We start from the raw sequence: 16,766 nt of genomic DNA, 5'->3' as shown, positions 1-16,766 counted from the left end.
TTTTCCTATCTGGTTCGAAATACACTGAACTGTGGCCCCTGCTTCTTAAGCCATTCTGCCCACTTTAAGTATTCCAGAAGGGGTAGCACAAACAACAAAACCATCATAAACATCATTCCAGTGGTTCAGGTTTAAGAATATTCATGACAGTACTTTTGTTTTCCATCCCTCTTTTTGAGACATGGTCTCATTATATAGTTCAGGCTGGCCTTGAACTCACTATAACACAGGCTGACCTTGAACTTAAGGATCCTCCTGCCTCAGTCTCCGTAGTACTGGGATTACAGCCTGCACCACTGCATCCAGCAAGTATTCATGACATTTTATCAAATAGACTGACTAGGTCCATTTTTAAGTCTTGAAAGGTTTTAGAAATTGATAGGCTGGATTTGGAAGATAATAAACTATGTAAAATAGCAAATGAGAAATAAATGATTAAAGATATATTATGAATAAGATCAGTAGTGGAAAGAAATTTCAAGGAAACCCCAGATTATTTGCTTGAAGGACCAACGGTTGATTTCTAGTGGGTGTAATTTGTATTAATCTCATGATGTCTAATACATTTAGTATTAAAGATACTTAGCCAAGTTTTTCTTCTATGGGTAAATACATGTTTTGCCAGACTCCGTGTGTGTGTGTGTGTGTGTACGTGTGTGTGTGTGTGTGTGTGTGTGTGTGTGTGTGTGTGTGTGTGTGAATCTTAGTCACGTAGAAAAGTATGTGGACAGGGTTCTCATTCTTACCTGGTATGATAACATATGCTTATAATCTCAGCATTTTAGGGGGCCACGGTAAGAGAGTCACAAGTTCAAACCCAATTTAGGTAATTTAGACAGCTAACAAGACCCTGGCTCAAACTCAAAAAATGAAAAGGGTCAGGATATAGCTGAGTGCAAAGGTATTGTATTCAATTTCAATTTTCAGTACCAAAAAAAAGAAGAAAAAAGATTTTTACATCCTTTTGAGTTCCTTGAATTTTATCAGGCAGCTTTCTGCAAGTTATAAATTTTTCCTCAAGATTATAAATCCCGTGATTATAAATACAGTGATACCCCTATTCACGAGCTTAATTAGTTCTGCAGTTCTGAAAAAGATGGCCACATTCCTGTTCATGCAGGAAAGATGGCCACAGTCATGGCCATCACCAAGTACAGAGTTCACAAATAAAAGCAAAATCTTACCAAGTGCTTCTGTGAACCAAATTAATAGCTAACAGAAGCATTTGTAAACTGAAGCATCACTGTATTTTTATCTAATAATGTTGTAATTTTGATATTTAAATGTTTCTAGCCAGCCAGGGATGATGGTATACTGCTGTAATCCCAGCACTCAGGAGTCTGAGGCAGGAGGATCACTGCAAGTTCAAGGCCAACCTGAGTTACAAAGTGAGTTCAAGGCCAGCCTGAACTGCATAGCAAAATCTTGTCTTAAGACAAAAAATAAAATAAAATAAAAGTATCCATTCAAAGCTTTCCCTCCCATGAGCATAAGCCTCTCTTGATCCTGTAGAGAAGGGAGACTGGTAAAATGATGCCCTGGTCATCAGCGCTCTGCATGGAGTTAGTTCCCACATCACAGTTCAGACGGCTGATATGTGAGCAGAACACAGTGGCTGGGCAGCAGTGACCAGAGAGGGCAGCTGTGAAACTGCTTGTTTTGTGGGATGGGACAGAGAAGGGAGGAAGTTATGCAGACTCACGGCTCTTACAGGTCCCCCAGAGGCTTACATCTTTAGTCCTCAATGTAGCAATGTTCACTGGAGCTTTTGGAAGATGATTGGATCTCCAAGAGCTCTAAGTTCATCAGTGAATAACGCACTGATGGATTTATTACTCGGTGGCATTATTGGGAGGTGATGGAAACTTAAAGATGGGGCCTAGCTGAAGAGTGAGCATAGTGGCGTACCCTTAGGGACTATATCTTATCTTTAGCTCCTTACTCTCTAGCTTGCCCTCTCTCCCTCTCTGTCTCCCTGCTTCGTGATTGCCAGGAAGTGGGCATCTTTCTTGTGCCGTGACATTCTGCTGTGGAGTTCTGCCTCACCTCAGGCCAAAACAAGGGAACTAGCTGCCGACCATGGACTGAAGCCTGTGAAACCATGAGCTGCATGAACCTTTTCTCTTTTCTTGGGTGTTTTGTCACAATGATGGAAAACTGACTGTCACAGGGGCCCAGAAACCTATTGCAGATCTGTACATCTCCATGGCTAAGGCCTCTGCTTTTCATGTGCAGAGGAGATCTACTCGAAGTTGACTGAATAGCATGAGATTAGAACAGAGAGAGCAGAACTGGATGGGTGCGGACATGTGAACTCACTTATGATCCGTATATGCTCTGTGTTCTTTCTCACAAATCAAAGTACCTCTGGTCCACCCTGTGCTCTTCCTATACATGCTGAACCTTAGTGAGGAGTGAGTGTCTTTGTATTATGTGGTCTGTGAATTGTTGCATTGTCCTAAAAATAATAAAACTTGGTCTGATTCCACAGCTGTGATAATAAAGAGCTAATTCAAAAAAGCCCCAGAAAGATCCCAGGAGTGAGAATGTTTAGATCACCATGCTCTGAGACAACTAGTTCCTGCAGGGATGAATGTACCATATTTTAATCTATTTCCTGCTTTCTTTTCCCAGAAGCTTTGACTTTGTTTCTTTTTAACTGTTTTTAAATTTTGGAATTGAGTACATGGAGTCAGTCAGTTCATAGAAACGTAATGAAGGAACCTAGAGCTTATCAAAAAGATGGAGTAGGAACACAGTCACGCAGCCATCAAATCGAGCTGTGTCCCCAGTGGAGCTGAGCACAGAACATGTTTCAGTGTCTGCTCTGAAACTTCTTTTCCCTGTGACTAACATTTTTAACAGTATTGGTGTTTCTAGGCAACAAGAGGCAAGTAAAATGAACCTTCTAGAAGCAAATGCTCAGTGTTATTGTGGTTTGCTTTGCTTATTTTCTACTGTGTTAAGACTGCTGCCTCTGCATGCACCCTTCTGGAATTGTGACCACCCTAGCAAGGAAAGCAGTTATGGGTAATAACATCAGAGGTTAAGATTTAGCTTCTATAATGATTACACTGCATTCATTTTTCTCAAATGACTCGCAGGACTTTTAAGCACGTCTAGAACCTAGCTCCTTTGGAGATGCAAGGAGTGTTACTACCTTTACATTTGAGACTTCTTCCATCGAAAAGACCATTCTGGCCTAAAGCCCAGTCTCTTGGCTTGTCTTCTCCCTCCTACTCACTGAGCCTGCCTACTCCCATTTTTGCATTCTTGATTTTCCCTGAGGTCTGCTGGTGGGAGCCCAGCCCACCACACAGCTTGCAGCAATCTGTAGATAAGGCAGTAATAGGGAACAGTACCATGAATGATGCAGCTCTTTAATAGGAAGAGAGGGGAAAACATGTAATAAAGCATGTATCAACTCAGCTATGTATGTGATTTACCTTACACCCTTGTAAAAAAACAAAAATAATCATGATCAAATTGTGCTATAGCACATTGACTAACATCCCATTCACAAGAATATATGTTAGAGTTCATGAACATATGCCTCGGTTAATTGAATTTTTTAAAAATACTTTTGTAAGGGGCTGTGGATTTAGCTCAGCGGCATAAGCACCTGCCTTGCAAGCAGGCAGCCGTGAGTTCGATCCCCGGTACCAATAAAAAGGAAAAAGACAAAAAAAAATACTTTTGTAAATAATTGCAACAAAAGCAATACCTGAAATGTGTATAGTGCTTTGCAAATTGATAGTCACCCTCTATTTGAGGTGTGGTAAATGTACACACATTTTTAGTTGTTCAGCCAGCTGCATTGAGTCTGGAATTGTTGACACTCTTGGTGCTCAAGTGGAATTAGAAACCCTTTAAATGGCATTCAGGGAAAAAAACTGACAGCGTAATGTTACTGGAAAGAGTAGGGTACTCCAAATCATAGCTGACCATTGTGTATCTTTGCCATTGCCAGGACAGTAAATCTTAACCATGAAGAATATAATCTTCAATTAAAAGTGATATTGGATTTAATTACCAGACTAAATTGAGAGTTTTTGTAATAAATCCTTATTTAAAAGGCAAGATACTCTTGAAGCAATAGTCAGTTTTGTTTGCTATTTCTAACATGGCTTTGATCTTGCAAGATCTAAGATCAAACTATTATGTTATTCTTTTATAGTTATAGATCAAGAACAATTCTTAAATGGGCCAGCCAGGCATGTTGACACATGCCTGTAGTCCCAGCTACTCAAGATGCTGCTGCGTGCTAATTTGAGGCCAACCCAAACAACCTAATGAGTACCTGTCTCAAGATTTAAGGGCTGGAGACACGGCTCAGTGGTAAAGCGCTTGCCTAGTATGCATGTAGCTATAAGTTCAATCCCCAGTACTCTACCCTCTCCAAAAACAAAAGCAAAATAACTACTACTCTTTTTTGTTTTTATTATTTTCTGTTTTCTTGTTTGTTTTTTGGTACCAGGGATCAAACTCACAATCTCACACTTGCTGAGCAGGCACTTATGCCACTGAGCCAAAGCACTGGCTCAGAACAACTGTTAAATGACTCAGTTAACCAGTGGGCCCTTTCTTGGTTTTGTGAGATAATTTCATCATACTTTAGATCCATCTGACCTCTCAAAATGCTCCTGAGGATTGTGCTGATGAAGAACAGTGAGGTTTTTCATACTGTGTTTCAGAAGACAAAATCAAAAGTGTAGTTGTAAGTCTTTCTGGCTTTTATTCCTGATTTGTGAATCAAGACAACCTCTGTGATACTAAACAGAGTTCCCACTGTCATAACATGAGTTTTGTAAGGTGCAAACAAGAAAACAGAACAGTGCAGGCACACAAAACAAAACCCAGTGGTTAATGTGAATGATTTCAAGCTACGGTTTTGTAAATCTGAAAGCAGAGACTTCCTTGTCATGCTGACCCAGGTAGCCTGAAACCCAGTTTTCTGAGAAAACTGGTCTGTCTTGGCATCTGTCCTTAAAGTTTCAGTTGGAAGCTGGGTGTGGTAGCACATTCCTATACTCCCAGCACTCAGGAGGCTCTAAGTCAGGAGAATCATTGCAAGTTTGAAACCTGCCTGGGCTACAAAGTGAGCCCAAGGCCACCCTGAACTGTATAGTTAGACTCTCAAAAAGACCAAAAAAAAAAAAAAAAAAAAAAGATTTGCAGTTGGAGCATGCTAATGGAGCATTTAGCATGAAAGATGTGGTATATTGGGGCCTGGTATAAGTGCTTTGTCCAAATCAGTAGCCCCATAATTTTAACAGCATCATAAATGACACAAAATAGATGTTCTTAAATGTTCATATATTTTGGGAAAAAAACACTTAACAAGTCTTAAAAGCTTTAGGTATAAAGTAAATTTGGATAGGGAAGAGGAATGTGTTATGGTTGACACATTGTATCAACTTGAGAAGTTTGCTTTAACTGAGAGTCTCAGCAGGGAGCCAGGATCCTCACTTTGTAAGTACCCTCATCCAGTGGGAAGGAGGGCACAGATATTTTGTGAGTGCTAACCCTGCCCTGGAGAGGCGGGGGTGGCCTGTGTACAGTACACCCCTTTTCTCTGGCTGCTTTTGCTGGCTGCAGCCTTGAAGTGTTGCCACCCTGCCTTGCAGCCAGCTGATTATGGACTGAAACCTCCAAACACTGTAAGCTTCTTCCTTCATTTTGGGTGTCCAGTATTTTGTCCCAGCAGCAAGAGAAAAGTAACCAAGGCGGGAGAATCTGGCCTGCTAGACACATTAGTTCCTTAAGACAGTGATACCATCTTCCCCAGACCCTGTTCCTGGTGATCAAGCACAGAAAACATGGTTCTTGTGTATTTAATTAAGGAAGTGAGAGTCAGAGTTCAAGCCTAGTGTTACCATGTAATGGGCAGGTATAGTCCCAGCTCTTGTGTATGACGAGCAAAGATTTGCCAAGTGTACACCCAATAACAAGTGGCGAACAGCTACATTTATGAAGATCACAGACAGTTGTGCTCATGGTTCATTTGTGCTGACAAAAGATACAGTACAAACAGAAATATGGTGCCTGGCTGCCAGAAAAGCAAAAGCCGACACACAGAATCAGCAACACCCCCCAGTAAATCAGGCTCTCAGAATTTAAAGGCTGTATACCTCAGCCCAGGTGCCTCTGTGGAATCTCTAGATGTGATCAACAGGAGTGATTGACAGGGCGCCATGACATCTCAGGGGCCTTCAGCACACGTGCTGGTCCCAGAATTCACTCTGATTTTAGTTACATGCATGATGACATGTAGTATGTATCAACTCATAGTAAAGTGAAGGTGACCGAAGGTCAGGTCAGGAGGTCCAGCACACAGGCTGTCGCCTAGAGCATCAGCAATCTGCTGAGCTGTCTCAGGACAAAGGGAGGAATAGCCGGCGGTGCTGTTTAAATTAAATGGATGGCAGGGAGTGATTTCCTCCGCTCTGTTGTGTCTGACCGTGCTGCGCTGATCTCTGAGGTGTTTTCCTTCCTCAGCCTTCTTGTCCACTCTTCCCTAATGCAGGGCTCCTCCCACACTGTGAGTGGTGGTGAACGCCATGCTTGTGTTATCCTGCCTTGTGCCCCCACTCACTTTTTTCTTCCCTGTGTGGAAATATCTCATAGCAAACATAGCGTAGGTGCTTTGAGATCACCCAGAACTGGTGTTCCAGTCCTGGCCCCTGTGCTAGCCATTTTCTTCTTGTTGCTGCTCTTTTCTGTAAATGGTTAGAAGTTCTAAAAATCAGGTGATCAAGTGCACAGTGACAAGCACATCAAAGACACCAAATGTTAGTGATCTTAGCACCACCACCATTTTTGAATCTTGATTCTTAGGACTCATACTTATGGGATTCTTGTCTTGATCCCTGAACATTTAACTTCCTGCTTGAAATACAACCTTTTGTTAGAAATGAGATTACAGATGTTGATGTTGCCTTGCAAAAGGAGTGCTTGCAGGCGAGCTGTGGTGCTTGTCCCATTGACAGATGCCATAGGAGTCATCGTGAGCGATACACGAGAATGGGTGACCTCTGAAAGTAAAACCCGGATTTGACTCCTCCACAGCACATCCGTATGAGAGATGGGTTTGAAGATGGGAGCTTAAGCAGCCTGTGTGTGGGATAGAAAGAAAAGAAAGGAATTAGATTTTGTACGTACTGTGATGCTGTGCGTATCCCAAGGCTTTCTCCTTTCCCCTGTGCTTCTCTTCCCAGAGTTTGGTTAAGTGAGCTCGGCCTCTCACCTGTTTCTTCCCTCTGCTTTTTGAATACACAAACCTCTTCAGAAAATCAAAGGGAGTCCTTTTTCCAAAGCAGTATCCTGACCTCACCAGGTAGCTGCTGAATCCAAAAGGGCTTTGAAGATAAAAACCTAAATGACTAGCTTCCCAGGGGTTCCCATTAAACATACAGTTGACCCAAAAACCAGAAGGGGCCCCTTGCAGCCAGGGCCTTCTCAGAATTCTGTGTAATATGGACACTGGGCAGTTGTCATCAGTCAGTTGTCCGTGAGTCCTGTTCAACAGAGTGAAGAGGTATTATTACAGTGGTGTGTTGCTATCTATCAGCCCAGTATCCTCCTCTGAATGAAGGTAATTGCAAAGCAGACTCAGGAACACATCTGACAGCCTGCATTTTGGGAGGAATCTCTGGGGCCCATCAGGGTCATCCTGGACTCTGGTTGGAAACCAGAGGAGGTTTGTAGAAAGGTGGGGATGTGGGTTCCTGGTGTCTTTGCCATTCAGGTAAGCCATATGCACACCACCTCTTTCAGCCTTGATTTGTCTGTCTAGTGAGGTGTTCGACCAGCTTCATTGCTAAGAGCCAGGCTAGCTTGAACTAATCCTGAGGAGGAGGAGGGGAAATCTAAATAAAAATCCCAAATAAAGTCATAGGGAGTCACTCTCAAAATCAGGAAACTAAGAAAGTTTCCCAGAAAACATTATACTGCATTTGATTACATTTCCATCTATGTAATTCTCCAGAACTGCTATTATACACACTTCAAGATTACTCCCATAATCCCCTTTCCCTATTCCAATCTGACTTCGTGCCATATTTGGCTTGTGAATGCAGGGAAGAAAACCTGAGGGTAAGCAGGGAAGATCTGAGGATCTGAGAGGAAGAGGTCCTTTGGAGTGTCCAGCGCCTGAGAACCTGTCTGGGAGACTTTTTTTTTTTTTTTTTGAGACAGGATCTCACTATGCAGTTTAGCCTGCTTCAAGCTCACTTTGTAGCCCAGGCTGTTCTCGAACTTGCAACAGTCCTGCTGCCTCAGCCTCCCAAGTGCTGGGATTACAAGCATGTGCCCCCATGTCCACCTTAAAAGTTGGATTTTTGCCTTCTGTATGACTGCATACCAAGCAGCCTCCAAGAGCTCCATCTGTCCTGAAAGAAGAGTCGTGTTTCCCACTGGTGGTCCCTATTTGATAATAGAGAGCCCATTTAACCTGAGAAGTTCTCTCTTCCACTCTAGCAGCCTTTCCAGTCAAAGGAAGGAGGGTATAAGCAGAAGCAAGCTAAGGAAATTGATGCAGATAGAGTTCTACATGGTGGTGGTAGTGGTGGTGGTGATGATGACAATGGTAATATTGATTTTTCCTTCACCAGATGAGTCTGAGGAATGCTGAGATATACGAAGCTGATCAGTGGGACTAATTTGAAACGAGATATCTCAGCCTTTAGGGAGCCTCCCAGGAAGGGGTTAGACAGTAATTCCTTACTGTTTTGGGTGCTGACACCTTTCTTAATGCTACCTATGCACAAATTGAGTAACACCAAGCTAGTCTTGGTACCAAAATTAAATGTACTCCAGCAGATTGGGTAGTTTATTCATGTAACTCAAGTTGCCATATCAAAAGCTCCATACCTGTCTAAATACAATCTCCTTTGTATTCTGTGACACCGCACAATTTGAGGATTTAATTCTACTTGTTCTTGCCCCACAGAACATTGACATCACCAATTTCAGCAGTAGCTGGAGCGACGGCCTGGCCTTCTGTGCTCTGCTGCACACCTACCTGCCTGCCCATATCCCGTACCAGGAGCTGAACAGTCAGGAGAAGGTAAGTCACAGCGCTCTTGGTTCTTAGGAACAAAAGGGGAATTCCTAATTCTGTTGATATATCCAATAGGGTAGCATGTATAGAGCTGGCTTAGACATTAGACGATTGATTCCGGCACGGTAACTGCTGACTGCACCAGGAGTCCCATCCTCAGTAAATATTTCTCAGCTTCCCTCCACAATTCCCCTTCTTACCTAGGAAAACACAATGAAGGCTTTGCTGTGGCTACTAAGAAGTTCTTGTCATGCAGTTTCCAGAGAAATCTCTGATGAAATCTGATCTTCTTCATGGTTTCTAACCTTGGACAGATTTTTCAAAGTTAATTCCGGGGCTGGAATTGCAGCTCAGTGACAGAGCATTTGCACAGCATTTAATTCCTCAGCACCACAAAAGCAAAACAAAGTCAGTTTCAAAGAACCAACAAATACCATCCAAATGATTCCTGCTCAAATATGGAAACTGCATATCACATTTCTAGTTGCACATTAAGGACTTCAAGATGTTGAACATTATTAAAGAAATACACGTGACTTTGTTTACTGCAGTGTATATCATATCCACAGAATCTTTCGACTTGTTTTAGTTTTACTGTAACCACCCGTAACAAAGTTGACAAGCCAGATGTGGTGCACACCTATATTTCCAGCACTTTGAGAGATGAGACAGGAGGGTTACAACTTTAAAATCGGCCTGGACAACTTAGTAAGACCTATCTCACAATAAAAAATAATAAAAGGGCCAGGAACACTCAGTGCACAGGCCCTAGGTTCAATCCCTAGTGCATCCAAAAATAAAAGTTGGCATACTTTTTCTTTAAAACCCAAATAATTAGCTTTGTGAGTCAGTTGTTCTCTTACACAAACACACAACTCTGCCATCAAGTAAAAGTGTCCATGTACTACACGTGAATGAACGGGCATGGCTGTGTTCCAGTAAAATTTTATTTATAAACATGAGATGTAAGCCAGATTTGGCCTATGGGCAGTATTATACTAATTCCTGAGCTATAACATCCTACAAAGTCACGTTCCACAGAGTATGCTTTGGGAAGCACCATGCTGGGCCCTGTACTCATCCACGCAAATGGTTTTTTGCCAACCATGGTTTACAGGAAACACTAAGCAACAGTCCTGTTCTGCATGCCCTTATGTGGGAGACAGACAATAAACAAATGAAGTAATTTATAGCAAGTAAAATTATAAATAATTGTAAGAACCAAGAGTAGAACAGTGCTGTGAGAGTGAATAGTAGGAATCTTTCATATTTATTTATACATAAGGTGGAACCAAGGACCTTGCCTGTGACAGGCAGGCATTCTAGTGCTGAACTGCAGCCCCAGGTCCAAGTGACCCCGTTTAGGTCAGGAGACTGACATGGCCTTTCCAGGGAGGCTGCACTCAAGGTGCTCTCTGAAGAGTTAATGTGAAGGGGGCAGCCATGCAAAGCACCGACAAAGCTTCCCAGGGCAAAAGAGCAGCAGGAGCAAGGGAACCCTGGGTGCTGGCAAGGACGTGGGGAAAGAAGGCACTGGGTTCTGGAAGGGAGGGAAGAGTGGCCTGTGAGGCCAGGGAGTAAGTAGAGAGGGCCATAACCTTCAGAGCTCCCCTCCGAGAATGGCTCTGGTAACAAGGTTGCGTTCTGCTTCCTGTATAATTCTAAACAGTGGAGAGACATATTTATGAAAGAGCTCTCTGACTTATGTGAAAATATAAAGTGGAAAGGAAACAAAAATGAAGGAGGAGCTCTGAGTTAGGAGGCCATTGCAGGAGTCGCTTAGAAAGCTCAATCTCCTTAGTTTCACCGGTTAACTGAGACTAGAGTGGTCACAGCAGGAAAGTTAGATAGGATGCAAAATATGTCTCAGAGACAGAACCACCTGGACTTAGCAGCAAGTTGGTCGTAGGAGGGAGAACGAGTCAGAGACCACTTTCCAGTGTCCAATTTGACAAGACTGTTTTCAAGGACAGGGACAGCAAAGAGAAGTTTAACAGTTCTATTTTCATGATCCCACGCCAGGATTAAATAGTCATTACCTTTCTTGTTAAACGATAAGGAGAGTAATCATGGCAGTGATAAGCAAAGTGATAATAAATTTTTAAGATGTTAAGTAAGGTTCTTCAGAGAAACACCAGTGTTGGGCGTTTGTCAAGGTAGAAAGGAGGTGAAACTTTAAGGACTCACTTTACAGTTATAGAAGCTAGGAAGTCCAGAATCCGTAGGGAGGGTGATCTGGCAGGTTGACTCAAGGAAGAGTTGATAGTTAAGGCCACATGCCATCTATTGGCAGGTCTCCCTCTTTTTGGAAGAAGTTAATATCTCTCTATGAAAGTCTTCAACTGATTGGATTAGACACGCCCAAATCATACCAGGTCGTCTGCTTTACTTAGAACTTACTGACTTAAATGTTAATCTTACCATCTAAATATCTTTTGCCAAAACATCTAGAATAACATTTAGCAAAATATCCAGTTACCAGTATAGATAAGTAGACACATAAAATTAACCACCACAGAATATGTTAAATTTTTAAAGCACAATTATGTTGGTTGCAATCTATGAAGCAGTCTAGAAAGGATTAAACAGTTTAAAAGAGAAAAAGTTGTGTTTCAAATCATATTGAATCTGAAATATACAGGTGGTAATGTCAAGAAGATAACTAGATAGCAAGTCTGGTGTTCAGATGGAAGCCCCAAGAGGGAGGTATAGTGTGAGTGACCATCAGAAACGGGTGGACACTGCACAGTGGACCTTCCTGAGAGGAGGGGAATGTTCTCTGTCTATATCATCCAATATGGCAGCCATCAGCCACATGGGAAATTGAGCACATGAAATGTGGCTAGTGTGACTGAAGAATTGAAATCTTTTTTAACTAATTTCAGTTAAATAGCCATAGGTCATAAATGGCTACTGCATTGGACAGGGCACACACAGATGGTACTAAAACTATGTGGCTGAAAATCACTCAGTGTCTACAACCTGAGAAAAGCTATAAGAGTCAGTTTCTGTTCGTATAACTGAATATTATAGGTCAGGTACTTGATAATGAAAAATAGTTTATTTAGAATAAATAAACCTGTGAGTGTTAGCTCACAGTTTTAAAGGCTGAAAGTCTAGGATCAGGCAGCCCCACCTGCTTGGCTTCTAGTGAGGAACAAGATGGGATGTACACAAGAATTTAATACAAGACACAACAGGAAATCAGAGAATCAAGAGCCAATCTGGCTCTTTTTATAACTCACTCTTGCAAGAAATAATCAAGTCTCATAAGAATTACTTTAATCTGTTTCACTGGTGACAGCCTAGTGACCTAATGACCTCCTACTGGGCCTCATGTCTTAAAGGTTCCATCAACTTAGCACCACTTACTGGGGGCCAAGTTACCAGCGCGTGAACATTGAGGAACAAACTTAAAGCAGAAGCATTGCAAGACGAGGACCCGGGAACAAGCCTGCAGGACTCTGTAGTTTAGGTCTGGGTAGAGGAGGGTGATCCAGCAGAGAGAGGGAGCAGCTGGAGAGTAGGGCTGGGGCCCCAAGCTGTCACACAGGCCAGGAGCAGATCATAGCATCTGACAGTCTCACGGGCAAAGCCCCGATTTGGCCATGGTGTAGACATCTGTCTAAATACTGTCTAAAACTCATGTCTTTCCAATAGATCTGGCTTCTTTATCTTCCAGTCACTATGTCTGTTGAAAATAATGGGTCTGCAAGTGTTTGCTATCACTCTTTGAATCGTGAACATTGCTTTCTAATGACTGAAACCTCTTCTTTTTTTTTTTCAATACGAGGGATTGAACCCAGGACCTGATTGCTGAGCTATATCCTCAGCCTATATTTTATTTTGAGACAAGATCGTGCCAAATCACTAAATTGCCCAGGCCAGGCTCAAACTTGCAATCCTTTACTTCAGTCTCCCCGAACTCTTGGATTACAGGCATTGATTGAGAGCTCTTTATTTCACTCTGGATCCCTCTGACCCCCGTATTGAAGCACCAGCTGCCCAGAGGCCTCCTGTAGATATACACTGTCTTCCTTGGGTTCTTACAGAACAGAGGAGAGGCCTCTAGTTTCTACATGTGGGGTTAAATTCTTTTTCCCAGATCTCTCATACTGTCATCATGAAGCACCTGAGTCCAGTGGTCTGTGATACCACAGAGATACCTCCAGATACCTGGGATGTTGTATTTAAGATTTTTTTGGCTTCACAGCCTCCCTGTCAACTAGAGTTGGGTTTGTGTCCCAGCACCTAGGACCCTGTTCATTAGTTACCACCCACCCACTACTCCCTGAAGGAATATCTGGCTTCCGGTTCCCTGAATGCCTGGTCCTGGCAATACAAGTTGAGCAGCAGTGGCTGCCGCAGTCTCATCAGGATATGACGAATAGGCCCGGGGTGACAGAGGCCAGGTCCATTACCATTACTTCACCAGGCTTTCACAGTATGTCAACACAAGCAAATCGGTATGGAATAAAACTGAGCATATGTGTGCAACCTAATAGAGTAGTCTTACTGAAGGAGAAGTGTTCCAAAAGGAGTGTGTTTGGATCTGAATTTCAAAGGAAGAAGCTGACTTGAATGAAATGCACACCTTCGTCCTCATTAGGCTGAGTGGGCACCATCTAGCCCTTGGCCTGCAACCTTGTTGTGGTAAACTTCAGTGTTTGGTTTTCATTTGTTTTTTGAGAAGGCTGTTTGGTGTGTACAGACAACAAAAAGGCACCAAGAAAAACCAAAAATATTTGTAAAAACCTATGAAAGTTAAAATCTCAAAATTTTATCTTATGGGGCTGGAGGTATAGCTCAGTCATAGTGCACATACTTACAATGTACAAGCCCTAGTAGGTTCAAACCCCTGGCACCAAAATAGATAATTAAAAATAAAAGAAAATGGATAATATAGCTGTTGATAGTCCAGAAAGTTCAGAAATCATAAGCTGCTCCCACTTGGATGAAAGTAAGTAAACCTAGTACATTTGGCTTCAGTATTAGTGAATTTCTAAGTAAAAACTCACAAAGATGTCCTCTGTGACTTTAGAGATATGCAATTACAGGTTATAGAGAGTTTCCTGGTCTTCATCATGGTCTGGAAAGCTTATATTCGTAAATCCCAGGGAAAAGTTATTGGGGCCGAGAGAATAGCTCAGTGGCATAGCCTGGCAAGCATAAGGTCCTGAGTTCAATTCCTGGTACCAAAAATAAAAAGTCACTGGAATCCTAGTGAGTTAATTTTTCCAATCTGCCACTTTCTGGGGAACTCATGGTGAGATTAAAGACAGTCAGGCGTATGTGTAATTGTATAGAGCCTAGTGAGTCCTAAGTCCAGCCAGGGTGATGGTTAACCAGAACAAAGTCCTCACCCCAGGCCAAACCCAGGTTTCATTCATATGTGCAGATGGGAGTGGCTTAGGTGACTGCAAATGGCAGGTAAGTGAGTGCTGTGAGCTGAGCTAGGCAGGAGGCCAGAAAGCCCCTCTCAATATGTAGAGGGAAGGGCACTGAGAAAGAGTACTGTGCATGACACAATTCAGGGTCGCATCTGATGTTTTGGGGTCTGAGCTTCAGCTCTGAGGTATAATCTTTTATGCCCTGGGAAGCCATAGCCTCTTAACTCGAGGCCGGATCCCAGCATGTGAAGCATGGCTGTCCCTCCCACCTGGCGCACACATGTTTTTGGGAGCTCCGGGGTGGGGCAGCACTGACCTGTTGCCTTGCTTTAAGCTACACACCAGCACCTCGGCTAGAGCCCATTGAAGGGATAAGGCCAAGTCCTAGCCAGCGCTGTACATACAAATACATGGAAGCAGGGCCAGGGAGCCAAGACAAGGTCCTTGCTTTTGTTTCAGGGAGAGTTGTCCAAGTGGTCCTTCATGGAGTACAGTCAGTAGAATGTTTTGGCATTGTGTTTTGCTTTAGAGGAAAGGACGGGGTATTGAGCTGACCATCTATGAAAATCTGCCAGGCAGCCTGAATAGAGGCAGTTGGTAGAGTGGAAAATGTTTATGTCCCTGTCTGAAATGAAATACAAATGTGAGAGATTCCTGGAATTGGCACTCTTTCTCCTATGAGCTTTGAGGGGCTTATCAACACAACCCCTGCTGGTCTGGGGTGAGGACTTGGGCTCTTTTGGAATGGAAGGTCCCATGCTTGACACGGAACGCATATAGGGGTTTGTTTCACTGACAATGGAAATTATAACTAAAGAAATAGTGCAAGTTTACAGACAAGAGGATGAACTGAGAAGGAAGATAAAGTAGGAAAGGAGCTTTCACATAGAGGGGAGAACAGCTGCAGACCATGCAGAGCTGACAGATCAGACTGGCCCATACCAGAAGACTGGACCAGATTGTGTGGCTTCACTGGGGTGGCTAAAGACCACCGTTTTCTGCTGGATAATGAGTACATCTTCACATTTCCTCCTAAAACATGAAATGGATCAGCTGTCGTTGTCACTCTTGGAGAGGCCCGAGAATAACACACACACACACACACACACACACACACACACACACACACACACACTATTATAGTGTACCTCATTCTTACAATACGCGTAGAGAAAGGCATGGTCTGTACATTGCCAGCAAGGCAGGGTGGGGACAAAGAGATGTCTTTATCTTTAGTGGATAGCAGCTCATGGATTAGGACCCACGAGTCCTCTTATATCCTGTGCCATGAGGTACCTGTTCCATTTCAGACCTGCACCTTCTTCCTCCCACAGGGCAGGGCAGACAGGGTCAGCTTTATAGCCTTGCACACACACCTGATGGGAAGTGCAGGAGGGGAGGCATTGGAGCCTCTCTGAAGGGCACACCCACTCCTCACAGCTGCTGCCTCCTGTCTGCCTTTGCACAGTGGTTCTGTCACTAAATGGGTAAAGAAATCCCCAAAGGCAATATGGTAGGTTTGTTGACCTAGATCACAGAAAAAAATTATAAGACACAACAATGAAAGGTACTAGAAAGGGTTACTAGACACGTTTAAAGAAGCACGCACTCAGAAGTTCAGGCCCTCAAAAGATGCATTGTGGTCTGCAGCTAGTTGTTATGTGGTCTTGGGGGTGTCCTCAGATGGATGACCTAGGATGTGTGTTCCTGCTGTCTCCTCGGGTTACCCATTGGTAGGTGAGATTAGAATGTAAACTGTTTGCATGTGTTGGGTATTTAGAGACATGCTACACATTTAACAGTGCCGCTTCCTTGAGAAAGGAGGTCTGTGGGAGGAAGAGCAGATTACAGGCAAAAGCCTGAGCCCAGTTTATAGGCTCATCGTATCTTTAAGACCCTTGGGTTTCGGTTTTTTGGGTTTTTGGTTTTTTTTGCTTTTTGGACTGAGATTCCTCAAAGGGAAAGAGGCATTGCAACCTTGGGTAATGTTGTGTCATGAAGCTGCAGGTTTGTTTTGTTTTACTTTGTTTTTTAAGTTCAACTTTAAAATTAAATTTTCTGTATTTCCTTTCTGCCTGTCTTTCTTCTCTCCTGCTTCAGCCTTGACAGTGTCCTGCTGAAAGGGCATCAGAGTGATGGTGCCTGGTCACACGTGGCTACCGCTGCCAAAAAGTAAAGCCCCCGTGTGAACCCAGAAACTGTCTCTGTGTGCCATGCTCCATGTTTTACTATTTCAGAGCATTTTGAAACAGTTTTCCAGCCCCGACTGTTTCTTCTATGTTCAGTGTCTGCATTAAAAACATAATTATGTTTGA

General features: G+C 43.0%; 1 protein-coding gene across 9 annotated transcripts in view; it reads left to right on the top strand.

Moving 5' to 3' along the window:
- The window catches only part of Specc1 (sperm antigen with calponin homology and coiled-coil domains 1), a 315,008-nt gene that overhangs the window by 253,357 nt on the left and 44,885 nt on the right, over positions 1 to 16,766 (top strand). For all 9 annotated transcript variants that reach the window (XM_063242467.1, XM_005002069.4, XM_063242468.1 and 6 more), the window contains one exon: positions 8,951 to 9,067. In XM_063242467.1, coding sequence (XP_063098537.1) covers positions 8,951 to 9,067 — 117 coding nt within the window. The remainder of the gene's footprint in view (positions 1 to 8,950; positions 9,068 to 16,766) is intronic.

This window comes from Cavia porcellus, unplaced genomic scaffold (genome assembly GCF_034190915.1).
Source record: "Cavia porcellus strain 051 isolate PalLab524CR breed Dunkin Hartley unplaced genomic scaffold, mCavPor4.1 scaffold_32, whole genome shotgun sequence".
In the NCBI taxonomy this organism is placed as follows: domain Eukaryota; kingdom Metazoa; phylum Chordata; class Mammalia; order Rodentia; family Caviidae; genus Cavia; species Cavia porcellus.
Note: the sequence above shows the minus strand (reverse complement) of the source record. Positions and strands in the feature narration are given on the sequence as shown.